Source organism: Drosophila albomicans, chromosome 2L, assembly GCF_009650485.2.
Source record: "Drosophila albomicans strain 15112-1751.03 chromosome 2L, ASM965048v2, whole genome shotgun sequence".
NCBI classification, from domain to species: Eukaryota; Metazoa; Arthropoda; class Insecta; order Diptera; family Drosophilidae; genus Drosophila; species Drosophila albomicans.
The window spans coordinates 18,939,824-18,956,095 of record NC_047628.2 but is presented as its reverse complement, the minus strand read 5'-3'; the positions used below and the strand labels follow the sequence as shown (position 1 = coordinate 18,956,095).

Genomic DNA, 16,272 nt, shown 5'->3' with positions numbered 1-16,272 from the left:
GTCTTTCTTTTTATTTCTTTTTATTTTACACATTTCTTGGCATTGTTGTATATTTTTGTATTCATAAAAAGTTATTTGGGCTTACTTCTCGAAACCTAATATTTTCTAATTTTACATTAAAATTTCATCCAGCAAATTTGTTCCTTTTATTAAATCACTACTTTTGGATCGCTTTTTGCTCTGCATAAACAGTTTTCATAATCCTTGCTCCAATCTTTTATTGGGTGTTCGTCTTTCTTTTTACAAGCTCTCTTTTATCTTCTAAGCAATGTCCCAATAATTTCTTGGTATTGTTGTATATTTTTCTATTCACAAGAAGTTGTTTTCCTTAACTCTAATATTTTCTAATTTTGGTTCAAAATTTCTTTTAACAATTTATTTCTTTTTTTAACTCACTATTTTTGGATTGCCTTTTTCTCTGTACAACCATTATTCATAAGCCTTTCTTTAATCTTTTATTGGTATTGTTGTTCATCTTCCTTTTCTTATTCACAAGTTGTTTTCTATTTGCTAAATTCACATCTGCTTTGAGTAGACTTATTTTGCTTTACATTCCGCTTCAACTTACTCCACTTTGCTATCTCTGGTAATAAGATCTTATTGGGCCAACAATTAAATAAGTTCAACTACTTTGTGCTGTCTCCAGGTGATTGACTTTAACTTTATGTTCTCGCGCGATTGCGTTAGCTGCGACACCGCTTCGGTGGCCTCACAAATGTCCAATCCATATGGCACGCCACGCCTGGGCTTGGGACCCTTGCCACAGGATATGATGCGCTTTCATGGCGGATGTGCTAGTGCCGGCACAATGCGACGTGAAGTCAATGCCACAAATCGTCCGCTGCACAGCAATTTAAGCAGACTGCGCAGCGGTGCAGAGAAGCGACAAGCGAATAGCTCGACAGCGAGCAGCAGCTATCGCTATGAGGATCCATCGTATGAGAATGTGCATGTGCAGTGGCAGAATGGCTTTGAGTTTGGCAGATCGCGAGAGTACGATGCCAGCTACAATCATCAGCAGCAACAACAGCTGCCACTGCAGCAACGTCCGTTGTTGCAACGCGCCCGATCGGAGAGTCCCACGTTCAGCAATCAGCAGCGACGCATGCAACGTGCTGCTGCGCAAGCTCAAGCTCAAGGTACACCAAAGTCATCTTCGAAGTTGGCTGATCCCTTCAAGAACTACGAACTGAACGCGGAGAACAATAGTTTTAAGCCCAAGCAGCCAGCAGCTGAGGAGCTGGAAGGAGCTGTCGGCGGTGCAACGGCAGAGGGTGGCGGAAGTATTGCGGAACTGGATGTTGAACTGATGGAGCCAATGAATTTGAGTGATAACGAGACTGATACAACGACAACTACAACAACAGCAGCAACAGCAGCAGCGCCAACAACTTCAGCAGCAGCAGCAGCAGCAACAACTACAGCAACTAATAACCAACAAACTGCAAACAATGCTCATGAAGCAAACGATTGAAAACTGAAGAAAACTCCTATATATTTTCCCAATTACAATTAGTTGATATCGTTCACAAATATCACGATTTTATTTTACTTAATTAACTTGTAATATAATTTAAGCTACAAACTATTTGGTATCGAAATTAGATCTCAAACGTAACAAGAAATTGGCACACACAAAAAAGAATATAATTTAAATATGGGTAATTCTCTGGAGGAATTTGTGACGTGCGACACTAAAACATAAACTGAAACATTTTTAAAAATAAGTATAGGTATTCTTATAACTCTAGCTTATCACAATATATTTAGCTAAGACTGATTTTAGGATAATTTTCTGTTTTATGATAAAATATATAAATTCCTTATTTTTTTGTGATTATCTTAAAACAGAAAAAAAAATTTAAAAATCATTCTAAGCTCTAGTTAAAGTGCTAATCAAGAGCTATAAGATTCGTGTTGACTCAAAATAAAAAAATGTTTCGGTAAATGTTTTTGTTCACTTTAGAAAGTGTCGCAAGCGACATTTTCGCCAAAGAATTGCCCATATGATTGTAGAATTTGATACAATGTGATTCGATGCGATTCACCAAAGCTCGAATATTATTATAAATTCTATTACGAATACTAGAAATCTAAGATGTATGTCTTCAAAACTTCAAGTAGAAAAAGGCCATATAGAAGACGGATAAAACATGCAATACAAATGCGCCATATCATGCACATTTTATGTATAAGCCAGACGAGTAGTCTATATAGTAGAAATAGTTATCTAAGCAATACGCATTTGATATTTGATTTAGAGTTCTGTTTGTTAAACTGCCCCTCCAAAACTTTTCACTATTGAGAGACTAGTTGTTAGTGTTTTCCTTGAGATATTGTCATTTGTTATGTGCACTCCGCTTTGTTTAAGTTTTTCTTTGCAATTCTGAAAAGAAGAAAGAGAGCAACTCTAGTTTAGGTCAATTAGTATAACAGGTATTATTTACATAAAAACAGACATACATACTTATTATATACATATAGCTATATACAAGAATTATACAAAAACCCAACAAAAAATCAAAGAAAAAGAAATCATATACAATACTCCCAAAAATATACAAATATATACGATATACTGTAGTTTTAAGCATACTTACATGTATTGCGTTTAACTAATTCATAATAAAACGAGAAAATTTAGAAATTTTGTTTGTCTTTTATGGTTTTATTTTTGTATTTTAACAAACTATTATAAAATTGCATGATTTTCATTTTCATTGCTTTTCCTTCTTGTTGTTGTTCATATACACAGATACAGATACATATAATTATCATATCATAATTAGAAACTAAAAAAGTATTGTATATAATATCTGTCATAATATTATAATATATATATATATAGATAGATATTACTTTTTTGTTCACAACTATTGCGCTTGGCTACGATGAATTCCAAAAATTGTATCTTTTGTTTTGCTTTTCTTGCGCTACATTTTTCATTTCTCAGATAATGTTTTAAATTTGTAGATAGCCGATATGTTTTCGCTATGCTCTTCCTATGTCCCTCCCCCTCCCCCTCCCTGTCACGATCCCTTCTCCCACACTCACTTCCTTTCTATGGTTAGACTCAAAAGAAGCACAAAGATTCGACGAGCGACTAATTGCATATACTTCGTAGTATTCCTACATATACATATGTTATATATTATATAAGTATATACGTATTTGTTTTCTTTTTTTAATTTTGCATAAATTTTCAGTGTTTTATATCTTGTATTTCTTGTATTCAATTTCTCGCTATTTCTACAAGCTTCATTTGAAAATTTGCTGATAAGTTTTCTGTTTAGGATTAGAGAGTTGTATGTATATTTTTTCTTGTTGCTGCTTGTTTTCGTAGTATACTTCGTTTCACCGCCTCATTTCGATGCTAAACTTAAGAAAACTAAACACTAACTAAAAAAATCTTTAAAAAATTAGCTCAGAACTATACAAAACGCTTTAAGCGCGCGTCTTCCCTCACACTCACTCACACACACAATAATGTATTATCAAACTTCCTCCACACGGCTCGGCCAAAAAAACGTTCCTCACAAAACTAATTCTGTCATTCTCTGTTCTCAATCTCAATCTGATTCGATGTGCTTTTACTTGGGCAACTCATAGATCTGGACGGGCAACGCTTTGGGCGTTATAATCTCATCCTCGAAATCATCATCATCGCCATGTATGGCATAATCGCCGCCATTGTGCTCGCTCTCAAATTCATTGGGCACAATCTCGACATCGCTGGGACGGATCGTGCTGCGTGATCCTCCGCCAGCTTCACCATTATTTCGATCCGATCTCGTTTTAGTCGATTTGGTGATGTGATCGCGTAGCATGTGCGAATAAAGTATATCGTCTATGTAGTACATGGTGCCCAGATTGTAGACAAACACTTCGCTCTCCGTAATCTGTGCATTGTTCACGCTCGTGTAATTACTTCCCGGATTACGGGTGATCTTCACATGTCCACCGCCAATTGTTTCATACACTTCGTTATCCCGCAGATCTCGATTGTAAAGTCGTCCACGCACAAAGTGGTTCAATAACATTTTAATTCCGCGCTGCGAAGCCTATAAAAAGGAATTCACAATATTAGAAAAGTTTAGCTAGAAGTTGTTCACTGAAAACTTGCCATAACATCATCGGAGAGCCTGTCGAAGCCCAGCTTCTCGAAGGCCTTGTCCTCAGGCACAAAGAAAGTGTAATTGGCTCCAGAAATATGTGGTGCGATTTCCGCATTGTTTAGATATCTAAAATAGGTGTTCAAAATATATATTTACAATTTATTTTAATAAATATATTAGATCAAATTTAACTTTTAAACTTTTCTTTACGAACTATAGTATTTGGTATTATACTCGTTTTTTTAGACTTGGTATTCTAAATCATTAACTTAGAGTAAAGAACTCCCTACTAACTTCAACCTATTAGTAGCGTCGTTTATTAAAGATTTAGTACGTGATGTTATTTCAATTTAAGAAACTTAAATTTGTTGTCCGTATTATTATTGGCTTTTGAATATAACTTTAAATTGACCTAACATTATAAACCTTTTACAATTCTTCTTTTAATAATATGATCATTTGATTTATAAATTTGTATTGCTCATAGCATAAATTCGGTGTCGTTTTTACTTTGAAATTGATTTATTAATTTAAAATTGATGAAATTTTGGACCTATTTGAGACTTGACTTATCTTAAATATGAATTTTAATTCTCAACCTTAAATTTGTTTGAAATTTAATTCCTTAATTCAACAAATTATTTATTCTCCTCCAAATTAGATAAATTCAAGACTTATCTCTTTTCATTTGACACCTTTTCCATTTCAAATTTAATTTGTTAATTTAGTTATTCATATTTCAATTTAGGTAAATTCAATTTTTCTTCCCTTGTCTCATTAAAAATGTAATTTGTCCCAGTGCTGATCTAATACTCATTTGGTTTATTGCTTTCACATTTGCTGGTTAATTGATTACATGCTTGAGTATCATAAATATTTAAGTTTACCTTGTAATTTGCGTAAAACGTGAATCTCGCTCCAAGGCCAGAAATGAATGCGATAGAAATTGTGCGCCAAACCACGGGAATGCGAGCAAAGGAGGCGTCTCCTTATCCTTGTGCATCTGCATTGATAACATGCAACTTTAGCTCATATTTCAAAGAATGCTAGTGTGTGTGGTGTATGTATGTGTGTGTGTGTGATTTGTTACCTGATGCAATTTGGAAACCACAGCCTCGGAGACAAATAGAACCTCGGAGATGATGAACACCTGATTGCCATTGGAGAGTGTGTATTCCGACATGATGCTCACATTGTTCACAGTGGGCGTGGCTGTTTTGGGGAAAATGAAAATCGTAAATTATTTGCAAATTGCTAAATATGTAAACTAAGAACTTTGGCGCTTACGTTGACCATGGAAGATGACATCCTCACCGCCCATGGTGTGGACGACCATTTGATCCATATTCTTAACATCGGAGATGCGCAACGGGCGCTGCATGGGTAGGAAGTGATTACGCAATACACTCTCGGTGAACTCGGGCACACTGAACGGATAGAAGCCCCAATCGATGGGATGCCAACGTTGAAAGGCATTGTCCGATGGAATGAGGACCGTATAGGCATTATCATCCATAATGCGTGTCAGATTGCTTTTGGAGAGAAAATGCTGAAAGACTTTGGTGCCCGTCTTCATGTTGGCCAGAAACGACATCAATGGACTGGCCTTTGATTCTTTAATAATGGGCTCCACTTTGGCATGTGCATTCGTAATGTTTGGCTGCTCCAACGGCTGTGGGTCATTGTAGCGACTGCAGAATAGAAACGGACGAGAAGATGCATAGAGAGAGGGAGAGACAATGGGTGGTAAGAAAGTGCTTCGAAAAGTTACCCAAAAAAAAAAGTACAGAAACTTTTCTAGGACTGTGTGTGTGCTGATAAATTTCGCATGAGTGCACTATTTGACCGCAAACAAACTAGTAGCATTAAGGCTTACACTGGCAAAAATTTCTCGTTAAAAATGTTTTAAAAATGCAAAAAAAAAACTAAAGTTTTTTTGGGCCAAGCAAATCAAATAGAAATTCCAAACAGAAAACTATGAGTGAAGCACACAAAGTTTTTTTGTGCACTCTCTAATCAAGTCGTAAATCAAATAGTTTTTCAAAGTGTATTCCGTACAAAATTCGGGTGTACTCACTTGTTCGTTTCCTGTATGTTGCGCTTGGAATAGGGCGATTTTCTATCGCCCAAATAACCATCAATTCCAATGGCCATCAAATGTTCATTGATACGCAGCTTGTAGAGTATTTGCTGGCCATTGAGTAGCCAAACATTGTTGTGCGACTTTTCCAATTTACGAAAAACGATTTTATGTCCATTCCCATTACCAATTGACTCCTCCTCTTCCTTGCCATTCGATGCCGTGTTGTAGCTATCAAAGATTTTACCCGGCACCAAATGCTCCAACATGAACTCCTTCAATCGCGGCTTCTCAATGCTGCGCACATCGATTTTGGGTATAATTAAAGTGTACGGTAGATCTACAAAATAAATAATTTATGAATTAGATTGTTATCTTAGGTTTTTTAAAATGTATATTCATTCTAAAAATAATTGCAGGTTGTTTTGTATTTTAATTAAGTGTAATTCCTGCATTTACTCTATAGTTAAACTGAAGACAATGAACCTTCTAAACTTAGTCAACTTTTGATTTTATCATGTAGCTGAAATAGTTGCACGTGCGATTTTATGGGAGTGTTTGCCTATCGGGTTTACTATAGTACATAGATTCATTATTATGCAGCGTGTATTCGATCACGAGCATAACAATGATTTATCATATTACTTGGCATTAGTTCTCTGCAATAATTACGAAACTTGGAATATCAGAAATATTAATATTCTGTATTGAACTCGAATTTGAATATTGAAAGCGATATGATTACGGTTTCGAAGCTATAAATACAGTATTACGTTTACTGTACAGTGTGTCTAAACAGTGGTTAAGGGTTCAAATTTTGCTAATTTGCAGTTGTTATTTATTATTATTTTATGTATTTTTGTTAATAATATGCAAAGACCCATAATATTAAGTAAGAAAGCTCATTGAGAATAAAATCAAAATTGTGCGGTTTTAAATTTAAAACATAACAAATTACCATACCGCAAAAATACTACAAATATATCGAAAGTTATATTTAGTATATTGATATAGTAATATATTAAAAATATACCAGATTATAATTAGCTTGAGACTGTTGATATTGAAATATTGATACTATTATATTATTTAATATACTGACCGGTTTCTAAAATTAAGAACATGAGGTCTCTATAAGAATATTCATACCAATTTCTCAAAATAAAACCTAAAAATATTTCATTAATATGAATTAGGTCTAATTTTAAATGATTTTGAAATCAAGATGTGTTTTATAACATCAAAATTATGATTTTTTTCTCAGTGAGAATTGAGTATTTCTTTTTGAGAAACGAACAGATTTGAATGTTCAAAATTGAAATATTTGTTCTACCTTCGGTTGTATATTATTTGATACATTAAATACATAATACATTTGCTATCAAATTGTCCTTATTTTTATATTTTTAAGGTGCTCAAGATTAAATTTGTTTTGTCCTTCTCATAGCGTCATAGCTAAAATGTTTATTTTGTAACTTGAACTACTTTACATAATATACGTAAATATATCCACACAAGCTTCTAACAAAAACGTTTGTGCGCTCTTACCCCATAGAGTAGGTTTCAATTTATCACTTTTTTTTTGGCTGTTCTTCACTTGACCATGGCCATATTTTCTGAATCCTTAACCATTAAAGCAATGATGCAATCATTTAGCAAATCATCAATTTATCAACGTCGTCGTCGTCACTGAGCCACCCACTTGATGGGTTCATAGAATATGGAATGGTTCGACTGCTTGTGCTGACTCAGTTCACTGATGACGGCTCTAACAAAAACATTACAAATTCTCGCTGCGTTGGCAACTCTGCTCGGTTGCAACATCTATAGCTATGCCCCAGAATGTGGCAAGTTTAAGCGACGTCAAGCACTGCAATTCGTCATCTCGCTGATGCACTTCATCTGGATTCGCCCATGGATGTATCTTTCCATGACTCTGTACTCAATCTTTTATATCAAGCACTTTCTGCAGATATTATCGCTAACTGCGAATCCCAATGATTATGGCTTGCAAATGGTTTACTATCTCAGCGCCATCATCTTGCGGTATCAATACATAGTCGTGTGTGTGGCTTTCTTGTATATCTATAAACACTTCAAGGACGAGGTGCAAACGATGCTCAACGAATTTGTGTTCATTTATCGTGAGAGTAGAAGACTCAGTGGAATTGAACCTGACATCAATTGGTGGCTATTTCTTGTGTATGTAAAAGAATCTTTTATTCCTGCTGCGGATATGTTTGCCGAATATAAAATCAGTCGTTTACCCTACGTTGGACCTGAATCTATAATCAGCAAGTTTTGTAGTCTATCGGCTGTGTTATTTGTTTGCCTTCAGCCTTTTGTGCTCTCAATGCTCGTTCATTTGGGACTTTTGCTGCTGCATGGCTGCTACAAACAGCAGTTGCAACTCCGACTTTGCCACACAGCTGCCGCACACAAAGAGCTCTTGGATCACTATATGACATTGATGAAACTGCGGAAAAGTTTTGAACCATTTTTCCGTCCATTCGTTTGGACAGCTCTCTTAGCACATCTCACGGCATTTATGCTCAACTTTCATATATTTTTGTACGATCAGCATAATATTAGGCATTTTCTTTACACCTCGGTTTGCGCAATGCTCTATCCACTTTGTCTGCTGCAACAGTGTCTGTCAATTAGCTCAATTGAGAAGCAATTTGGATCGCAATTACTTCGCTTTAGAAAGAATGGCAAGAAACAATCACAGGTGAGTTAGGGACTAAATATGAATTGCATTCTCTATATTTCTTTTCTTTTTGTAGCTGCAAATCTTCTGCCTCTACAAATTGGTTCTATTTAGTGCCAGGGATCGCAGTAATTGGAATATATTTCTATATAATCGCAGTCACATTCTCGAGTGTTTCTACTATAGTTGGGTTTTGTCCATGTTTACAAACAGTTTGCTCGTTGCCTCCCCAGAGGCTTGGATAAAGCATTACAATCTGACGCATTCTAAACCCTAGATTATTTATTTATTTGCAATATGGCAGTTTATTATTGTAATACTTGTTGAATTATACAACGAATTTACTATAATAATGTTTGATTGGTTTTATCTTTACGTTTAGTATTTAAATACTGTTTATGAAAGCTACCCATAGGGTAGAAGAGTATTATAATTTTGTGTCTGCTGGAAAAAAATGTCACAGGTAAAGGGATGCATCTCGAAATCCAAAAAAATACATACATATTAGTCTTTATGATTTCTGAAAATTTGACTGAAATCGCATAATGTTTTTAGAAGTTATTGAAGACATAAATAATCTTATGGGGATTATTAGTGTATCGATATACCAAATATAGAAAGCATGAGGTATATATAAGTTAGTTAGTTTTTGTTATACTTATTGTTGCAATCAGATAACAAATTTTAGGAGTTTTTATACCCGCTACCCATAGGGTAGAAGGGTATTATAACTTTGTGCCGACAGGAAATGTATGTAACAGGTCGAAGGAGGCATCTCCGACCCTATAAAATATATATATTCTTGATCAGCGTCAACAGCCGAGACGATCTAGCCATGTCCGTCTGTCCGTCTGTGTGTCTGTCCGTCTGTCCGTCCGTCCGTATGAAACACTGGATCTCAGAGACTATAAGAGATAAAAATTGTCGAAGTTATTAAAGAAATACTTTTGTATGGGGAAAAACGCCTACTTACTAGGGCTCTTAGTTGCTTTGGCTGACAATCTGGTATATTGTGCCGTCTATGGTATTTTTTGAATGCGGTATTATATCGTTATACCAAATATACCAGTTGGTACGTTTTTAGTATTTTTGCAGTATATTCGGTATATTTTGAGCATAATACCGCAAAATATATTGCTTTTATTTAAAATGGGTAGCGGGTATCTCACAGTCGAGTACACTCGACTGTAGCTTTCTGACTTGTTTTGAATAGGATAAACGCCTTCTTATAACGGGTCCTAGTAGCTTAGGCTGACAATGTGGTTTATTTTGCACTCTACGGTATATTTAGAATGAACTACTATAACAATTTACCAACTATGACCTTTGGTATATTTGTAGTATTTTTGCAGTATTAATTTGGTATATTTTTAAATTATTTTTCTTTTATTCAAAATGGTTAGCAGCTATCTCAAAGTCGAGCACACTCTACTGTAGCTTTTTTACTTGTTATTGTATTTATTTAAATATTATATTATTTTTGTTTTATCGTATTACTAATTTATTTTTATTTTTTTTTATATAATATTATTTACTGAATCTATTCTATTTATTTATTTCTATTTATTTGGTCAATTCAATTATTCATCTATAATATTTTCACATTTAGATATCTTTAATATTCTCATCTCTAAACACATAATTTATTTGGTATTTATTACCATACAAGTAATCGAATGGTTTTGCCCCCATGAGTCACCGCAGTAAATGAACTGAATACCTCTGAGTATCTTTTAAATTGAATTTCAGTCTGTGTATGTGTGAGTGTGTGTGATATTTGTATTTGTGTGTCATTCGTCGCACTCACCAGGCTTGGTCTTATAGCCGTATAGCTCTAAAACTGGAAAGCCATCGTCGATAAACCGGTAAATGTGCTGCCACTTGTCATCTTCCTGATTGCGTTGCATTGCCACCAAATCGGGCAGCAGTTTGCTCTCAATCAGCTTGGCATTCTTCAGACTTGAATCAATTTGGCGTTCCATGATGCTGCTTGCTGTTGCCGTTGTTGCTGCTGCTGCTGTTGCACTGTCGCCAGTGGTTGTTGCAGCTGCTGCCACCAGCTGTATGAGCAACAACAACACCAACAATGTTGCTGCCGGCACTTGCAACATTTTGTGTGACATTCAAGTTTTAGTTTTGTCTATTGTTGCGAAAATTGTTTTTAATTGTTAGCACTTTTCAAGAGTTTTCACACACTCTCTGTCTCTCTCTCTCTTTCTTTCTCTCTCTTTTTTTTCTCTGGAGTGTTTTAGTTTCAAGTTTTGTTGAGTTTCGTAATGCTTATGGTACCACGATTTTATTCATTTTCACTTGCAAATTCTTTGCCTCAAACACTTTACATAATTGCCAAAAGCTGTTGGAAAAAGATAAGTGAGCAACCAAAAAAATAAAAAAGGAACCGAGTTGGACAGTTTTTTTGATTAGTTTTTTTTTTTTTTTTGTTTTAGTGTATTCAACTCATTGAAATGCCTGGCGTTGAGTCTTCAATTTAATGCTCTCGAAAAGTGTTTTGTATGCAAATGAAATCACAGTTTCGTTTATATGCTCAGAATAGAGTATCGAGCTGATCACAATTGAATTTGGACCTGATGCTATAAGTACAAATCGAGATTATTTTATATGGCACAGTTACGGTGCAGCTTTTTCGACATATTTGGCTGGATTACGTGCTGCTGTCTGAGAAAATCCGATCGAAATGAAAATGCAAAGAAAAACCAGTCTTTGAAACGATTTTCTTGACAGTTTTCAAGATAGTGTTTGACAGTTCAGTTTTGTGTTCCTCTTTTTGCTTTGTCAGCAGAGACAATTGTATCTAAAGATACTTTTACGACTATTGCGAATTTATGTGAAAAATTTGCAAGCGCAGGAGTGTGTGTGTGTGTTTTGTTATTCGGTATGATAAACAACCATAATATGCGACAATTTGTTTATTTGCTGACCTTTGTGCTTAAATCTGATCGCATACAAGGCTGACAGTCAGCGGCACATGCACAGAGATACAGACACAGTCACAGACAGATTCAGATTCAGATTCACATAGAGAGGCAGCTAAATGTGAAGAAAGTAAATTAATATCAATTGAAGTTGACAAACTAAACGGCCGACTACGGCGTAAATAAAATAAATCCAAACTGTGACACAAGCGCTGGCTTGGGCGGCAAACCCAACTAATCAAATGTGAAAAGACTACACACACACACACATACATAAATATATATAAATGTGATGGAAATGTATTTGTGGGGAAATGTTAATCACAAAATTTTCACTTTTCTTTTAGGCAAAACACAAAAATAAATATGCTTTAGATTTAGTTTCTTTTTGTTTTTCCTTTTATTTTAGCTGCATAAATATTTGTAAACTCTTGGCAAACTTTTCACCTTTGGCGACCATTCAGCGAACCGTACCGAACCAATTCCCGTTTCATACTGCAAGTCTGGGCGCGCTAAGCGTTCAACCGGGAGTCCAAAGCGGGCTTTACGAGTGCCCAGTTGGAAATTGGCTGCGACACTGGGTAACCAGTTCGCTTCTCAGGAAAAATACGAAGCTACTTGCGACGTTTTTACTACAGTTCAGAGGCGGAAAAGTGTGTAAAATGTTTACTATAACATAAAAGAATTTTAATTATATAGAATTTTGTTAAAATGTTGCTCACATTTGCCACTGGGCACTTCTCACTTATCACAAGCGCTCATTATTCATGATTATGCTTTGGTTTTTGTGCAAAATTGTGCAACTGACGTCGCAACGTTGTCCCTACTCACATGAACATATACATATATAGATATATGTATATATAGTGTGTGTGTCTCTTTCTGTCCCTATTGTACAAACTGAGCATCTCTGGCTGACTGACTCTCTGTCTGCCCGCAATTGCTGTGATTGTTGTTGAGAGTCACCCAGCCGGTGTCCACACTGAGCTGCATGACAAAAGCAAAAGCAAAAGTCAAAGTTGCAGCAGCAGCAACAGTATCAGAAGTATGAGCACTCTCAAGCTTATAGTTGTTCTCATACTCCAACTCGAACTCGTAGTTTTTCTTTTTCTTTTTTTTTTTTTGCTGTTATACAAATTAACATTTTCGGCTTCTTTTCTGTATGCCGACGACTCGACTGCTTTTTTAATGAGAGTCTCGTGCAATGCTTTTTGTTGATTGTGTGCTCTGCTGTCGCTTCCATTTGTGGCATGGAACTGCTGAACCTGCTGCCGGTTGCTTTTCTCCTCTACTCTTCTCCCCTAGCCAACGCGCAGTTCTTATTGTAATTGATATTATTGTCAGGCGGATATTTTATTTTTAGTCAACTCTCAATAGGCACCGGCAAAAATGACTGCATTTCATATGCATGATGATTATCTTTGATTCAAATTGTATACAATACAAAAAAGTACAACTTTTTAATGTATACTTTTTTTTATCATACGCTGTGAGTGTAAAAGGGCTGCGGATGATTAAGTTCTAAAAATATATTGAATAGACAATGCTATCTTGATGTTGTGCACATTGAAAATATGTTATTAAGTAATAAATTATTTATATTTGCAAGCACAAATTAAAACTATCAGATGATGATTAAAATAAACTATTCATGAAGATTGAAGATAAACTTATTCAACAAAATGAAGACAGCAAGAGAGTTTCTTTGAGTCTTAGATCTCAAATAGTTTTTCTTTGAGGAAACTTACATTAAGTGTCAAATAGCTTACAGAATTTTAAATAGCAACTTTAATTTGCTTGATATTATCTTTCAGAAGTTTTAAGCTCAACCTTTAATCTCAACTATTCAACAAAGTAAAGACTGCAAGAGAGTTTCTTTAAGTCTTAGATCTCAAATATTATAGTTTTTCTTTGAGGAAACTTACATTAAGTGTCAAATAGCTTACAGAATTTTAAATAGCAACTTTAATTTGCTTGATATTATCTTTCAGAAGTTTTAAGCTCAACGTTTAATTGCAACTTTAATCTTAACTTCCGATTGGCATTTCTAATAGCATTTAAAATGAAGTGTGGCAACAAAATGTTGAATAATTGTGTGTGGAACATTTTCCCGTTGCATGCACTTTTAGTTTTTATGTTTTCAACATAGTTTTTTAATTACTTTAGAGCTAAGGTTTCGTTTACTTTCTCAAACGCGACGTGCATTGCACGTATGATTAAAAAATTCTTGTGAAACAATTTTCATGGGTTTTCCGCTACAAAAGCCGGTAAATCAAGGCAAACACGTACACACACACACGCACACGCTCACATAGTTCTCCATAAACACACACTTGTTTATAATGTAGATGGGAGGTTGAGAGAGGTTGGCACCTGGAGGTGGACACAGGTGAGCATTCGCAATTTTTGCCGAGCTGCAAATGAGGGGGGAAAAATTCTCAGGAATGTGGCGGAGCATCACATCGTTTGTCCAAATTGTGTATACGAAAAACCGAGTGGAAAAACTATTCACAACTATAGTTACTACTACTACGAGTACGAGCAAACAACCGACTACAACTACGCATACTACGACAACTACTAGCAACAAGAATAACAACAACAGCTACAAGCTAAGAGGAAAATGAAGCCGCTGTTGCTGTTGCTGCTATGACTATCTCTTGTTGCTGATGCGGTGGCTGCTGCTGCGTTTGTGTATCCAGAGTGCAAACCAATTGAAATTAATTTGCATAATACACATATACGACGATAAAGCTGGACATTCAGCAATAGAATTATCATTGTTCGTCCCGTGGACAGAGAGCAAATGCATTTCTGTTGCCCAGCGCTAATTCTGGATAATTCACAGTTTATTGCACTTGCTTTTCTTGCACAATTTTCTCTTCCATCTCTCCTCTACAATCACTCGCACTCTCTCTCTCTTCATCTCTCTATCGCTTTCACACTCGCTCTCTGTCTCTTTTCCCTCGCTCGAAACCAAATACTATTTCATTTTAGCCAAACATTTTGTTAAGTTAATTAAGGCAACTTTTCTTTGTTTGTGTTTTAAAATTTGCACACTTAATTCGATTAGGTTTGTCTTTGAGTTTGCATTTGAGAATTTTCTACGTTTTTCAGCATTTTCACTTTGGTTTTTTACTTTGCGCTCAACTCAACACACAGCTCGCGCGACTCCGCCAAAAAATGATTGCGTCTGTTGTGCCGGAAAATTTACGACAAATTGAGAAGCTTTCGCATTGCTTGCGTCGTTGCTAGACGCAGTCGTCGTTGTCATCATCGTAGTCGGCGCTTTAGGGCTCCTTGGGTAATGCGTCGTGCCTAGGGTTGTCAGATTTCATGCAGGGATTTGGCTCTGACAAATTGTTATTTTTAAAATTCCGTCTTATATTGGTTATTAATGGATGCCAAAATAAATTGTCGCATATCTTTTTTACCCTAATATTTAATTTAATAATTGTGTATTTTAAATGTTTATAAAAGCTTTACACTTAACCAAGACACAACTACGAAAGCTGTGCAATGACGTTAGCTTTGAAAGCTTTTTAACTTGCGTACATATTTTCGCAAATACAAGTTATGAAAAGCTTGCTTTAGCATAGACTCAAACCTTAAGTGTTGCCAGCATACAAAAAATAACACGCATACGCTGCGGTGTACAGCGAGTAACTTTTGTAAATATTACTAAACATAATTTCGAAAAGTAAATGCTTAAAATAATAATTTATTTTATATTATTTTAATTTAAATATAAAGTAAACTCATATTAGTTAAAAACATTAACAGACCATGTTGCTTTCACCATCAATTTAACTCGCTTCAAAATTCAATAAATTAGTGTATTAATTAACATGATTTAGCATGGAAAACTTACCTGTTTATTTTGTCAATTTTTTTTGTACCAAATACATCATTATTTACGTGTTTAAACAATTAGTTGATGTTTAGGAATTTGCTTGCCTTAATTTCTGTTTAATATGATTTCTTGATACACATTGCAACTGCAATTGTCTATTAATCAAGTGTGCGCAAGCGAAACGGCAACTGCATGAAATTATTAACACATTAACAGGCCATTGGTTGGCTGATTTATTTGTGTTATTCATAAATATAATATGCTGGCATCATTGGCAACCGACACGTGACAATAAAGGCGAGCATAAAATATGCCAGCTCAATTTGTTTGCATTTCGCAAACATTAATACAATAAATAAACAAGGTAAATTACACCTAGACGCAGCGAGCGATTATTAAATACCCTTTAATGTGCAGGAATTAATCGCATAGTTATGAAGCTAGACGTGCAAATATACTCGACTTGTGGATTTAATGAGCATAGGGTATAATAAACAAATATGCCATGTGTCAGGTAGAAAACAATGCAACATACTATTAAATGTCAAATTAATTTTCATGCTATTAAATGCAGCTGCAAG

General features: G+C 35.2%; 3 protein-coding genes across 8 annotated transcripts in view; 2 read left to right on the top strand and 1 right to left on the bottom strand.

Moving 5' to 3' along the window:
• Nucleotides 1-16,272, top strand: part of LOC117565489 (ring canal kelch protein) — a 60,647-nt gene that overhangs the window by 8,448 nt on the left and 35,927 nt on the right. Inside the window, exon 6 of one of the 5 annotated variants that reach the window (XM_034244592.2) lies at nt 647-2,647. The exons of 3 other annotated variants lie outside the window; for them this stretch is intronic. In XM_034244592.2, the coding sequence (XP_034100483.1) occupies nt 647-1,474 (828 nt within the window). In that variant the 3' untranslated portion in view covers nt 1,475-2,647. Of the gene's footprint in view, nt 1-646; nt 2,648-16,272 lie in introns of those variants that run through there. One more of the 5 variants, XM_034244594.2, reaches the window with a different exon arrangement.
• LOC117565491 (uncharacterized) lies at nt 2,640-15,071 on the bottom strand. 2 transcript variants are annotated; one of them, XM_034244596.2, is made up of 8 exons: nt 14,978-15,071; nt 10,713-11,258; nt 6,193-6,535; nt 5,403-5,806; nt 5,206-5,327; nt 5,003-5,118; nt 4,124-4,241; nt 2,640-4,061 (listed from the first exon to the last, which is right to left on the bottom strand). In XM_034244596.2, the coding sequence occupies exons 2-8, from the start codon at nt 11,026-11,028 to the stop codon at nt 3,591-3,593; spliced, it is 1,890 nt and encodes a 629-aa protein (XP_034100487.1). In that variant the 5' UTR covers nt 11,029-11,258; nt 14,978-15,071; the 3' UTR covers nt 2,640-3,590. The 2 variants fall into 2 exon arrangements, with proteins under 2 accessions (XP_034100487.1, XP_034100489.1); XM_034244598.2 differs by lacking the exon at nt 14,978-15,071 and adding an exon at nt 12,286-12,378.
• On the top strand, nt 7,825-9,057 carry LOC127565279 (uncharacterized). Its single transcript, XM_052003114.1, has one exon. It carries the CDS (start codon nt 7,955-7,957, stop codon nt 8,933-8,935), a length of 981 nt encoding a protein of 326 aa, XP_051859074.1. The 5' UTR covers nt 7,825-7,954; the 3' UTR covers nt 8,936-9,057.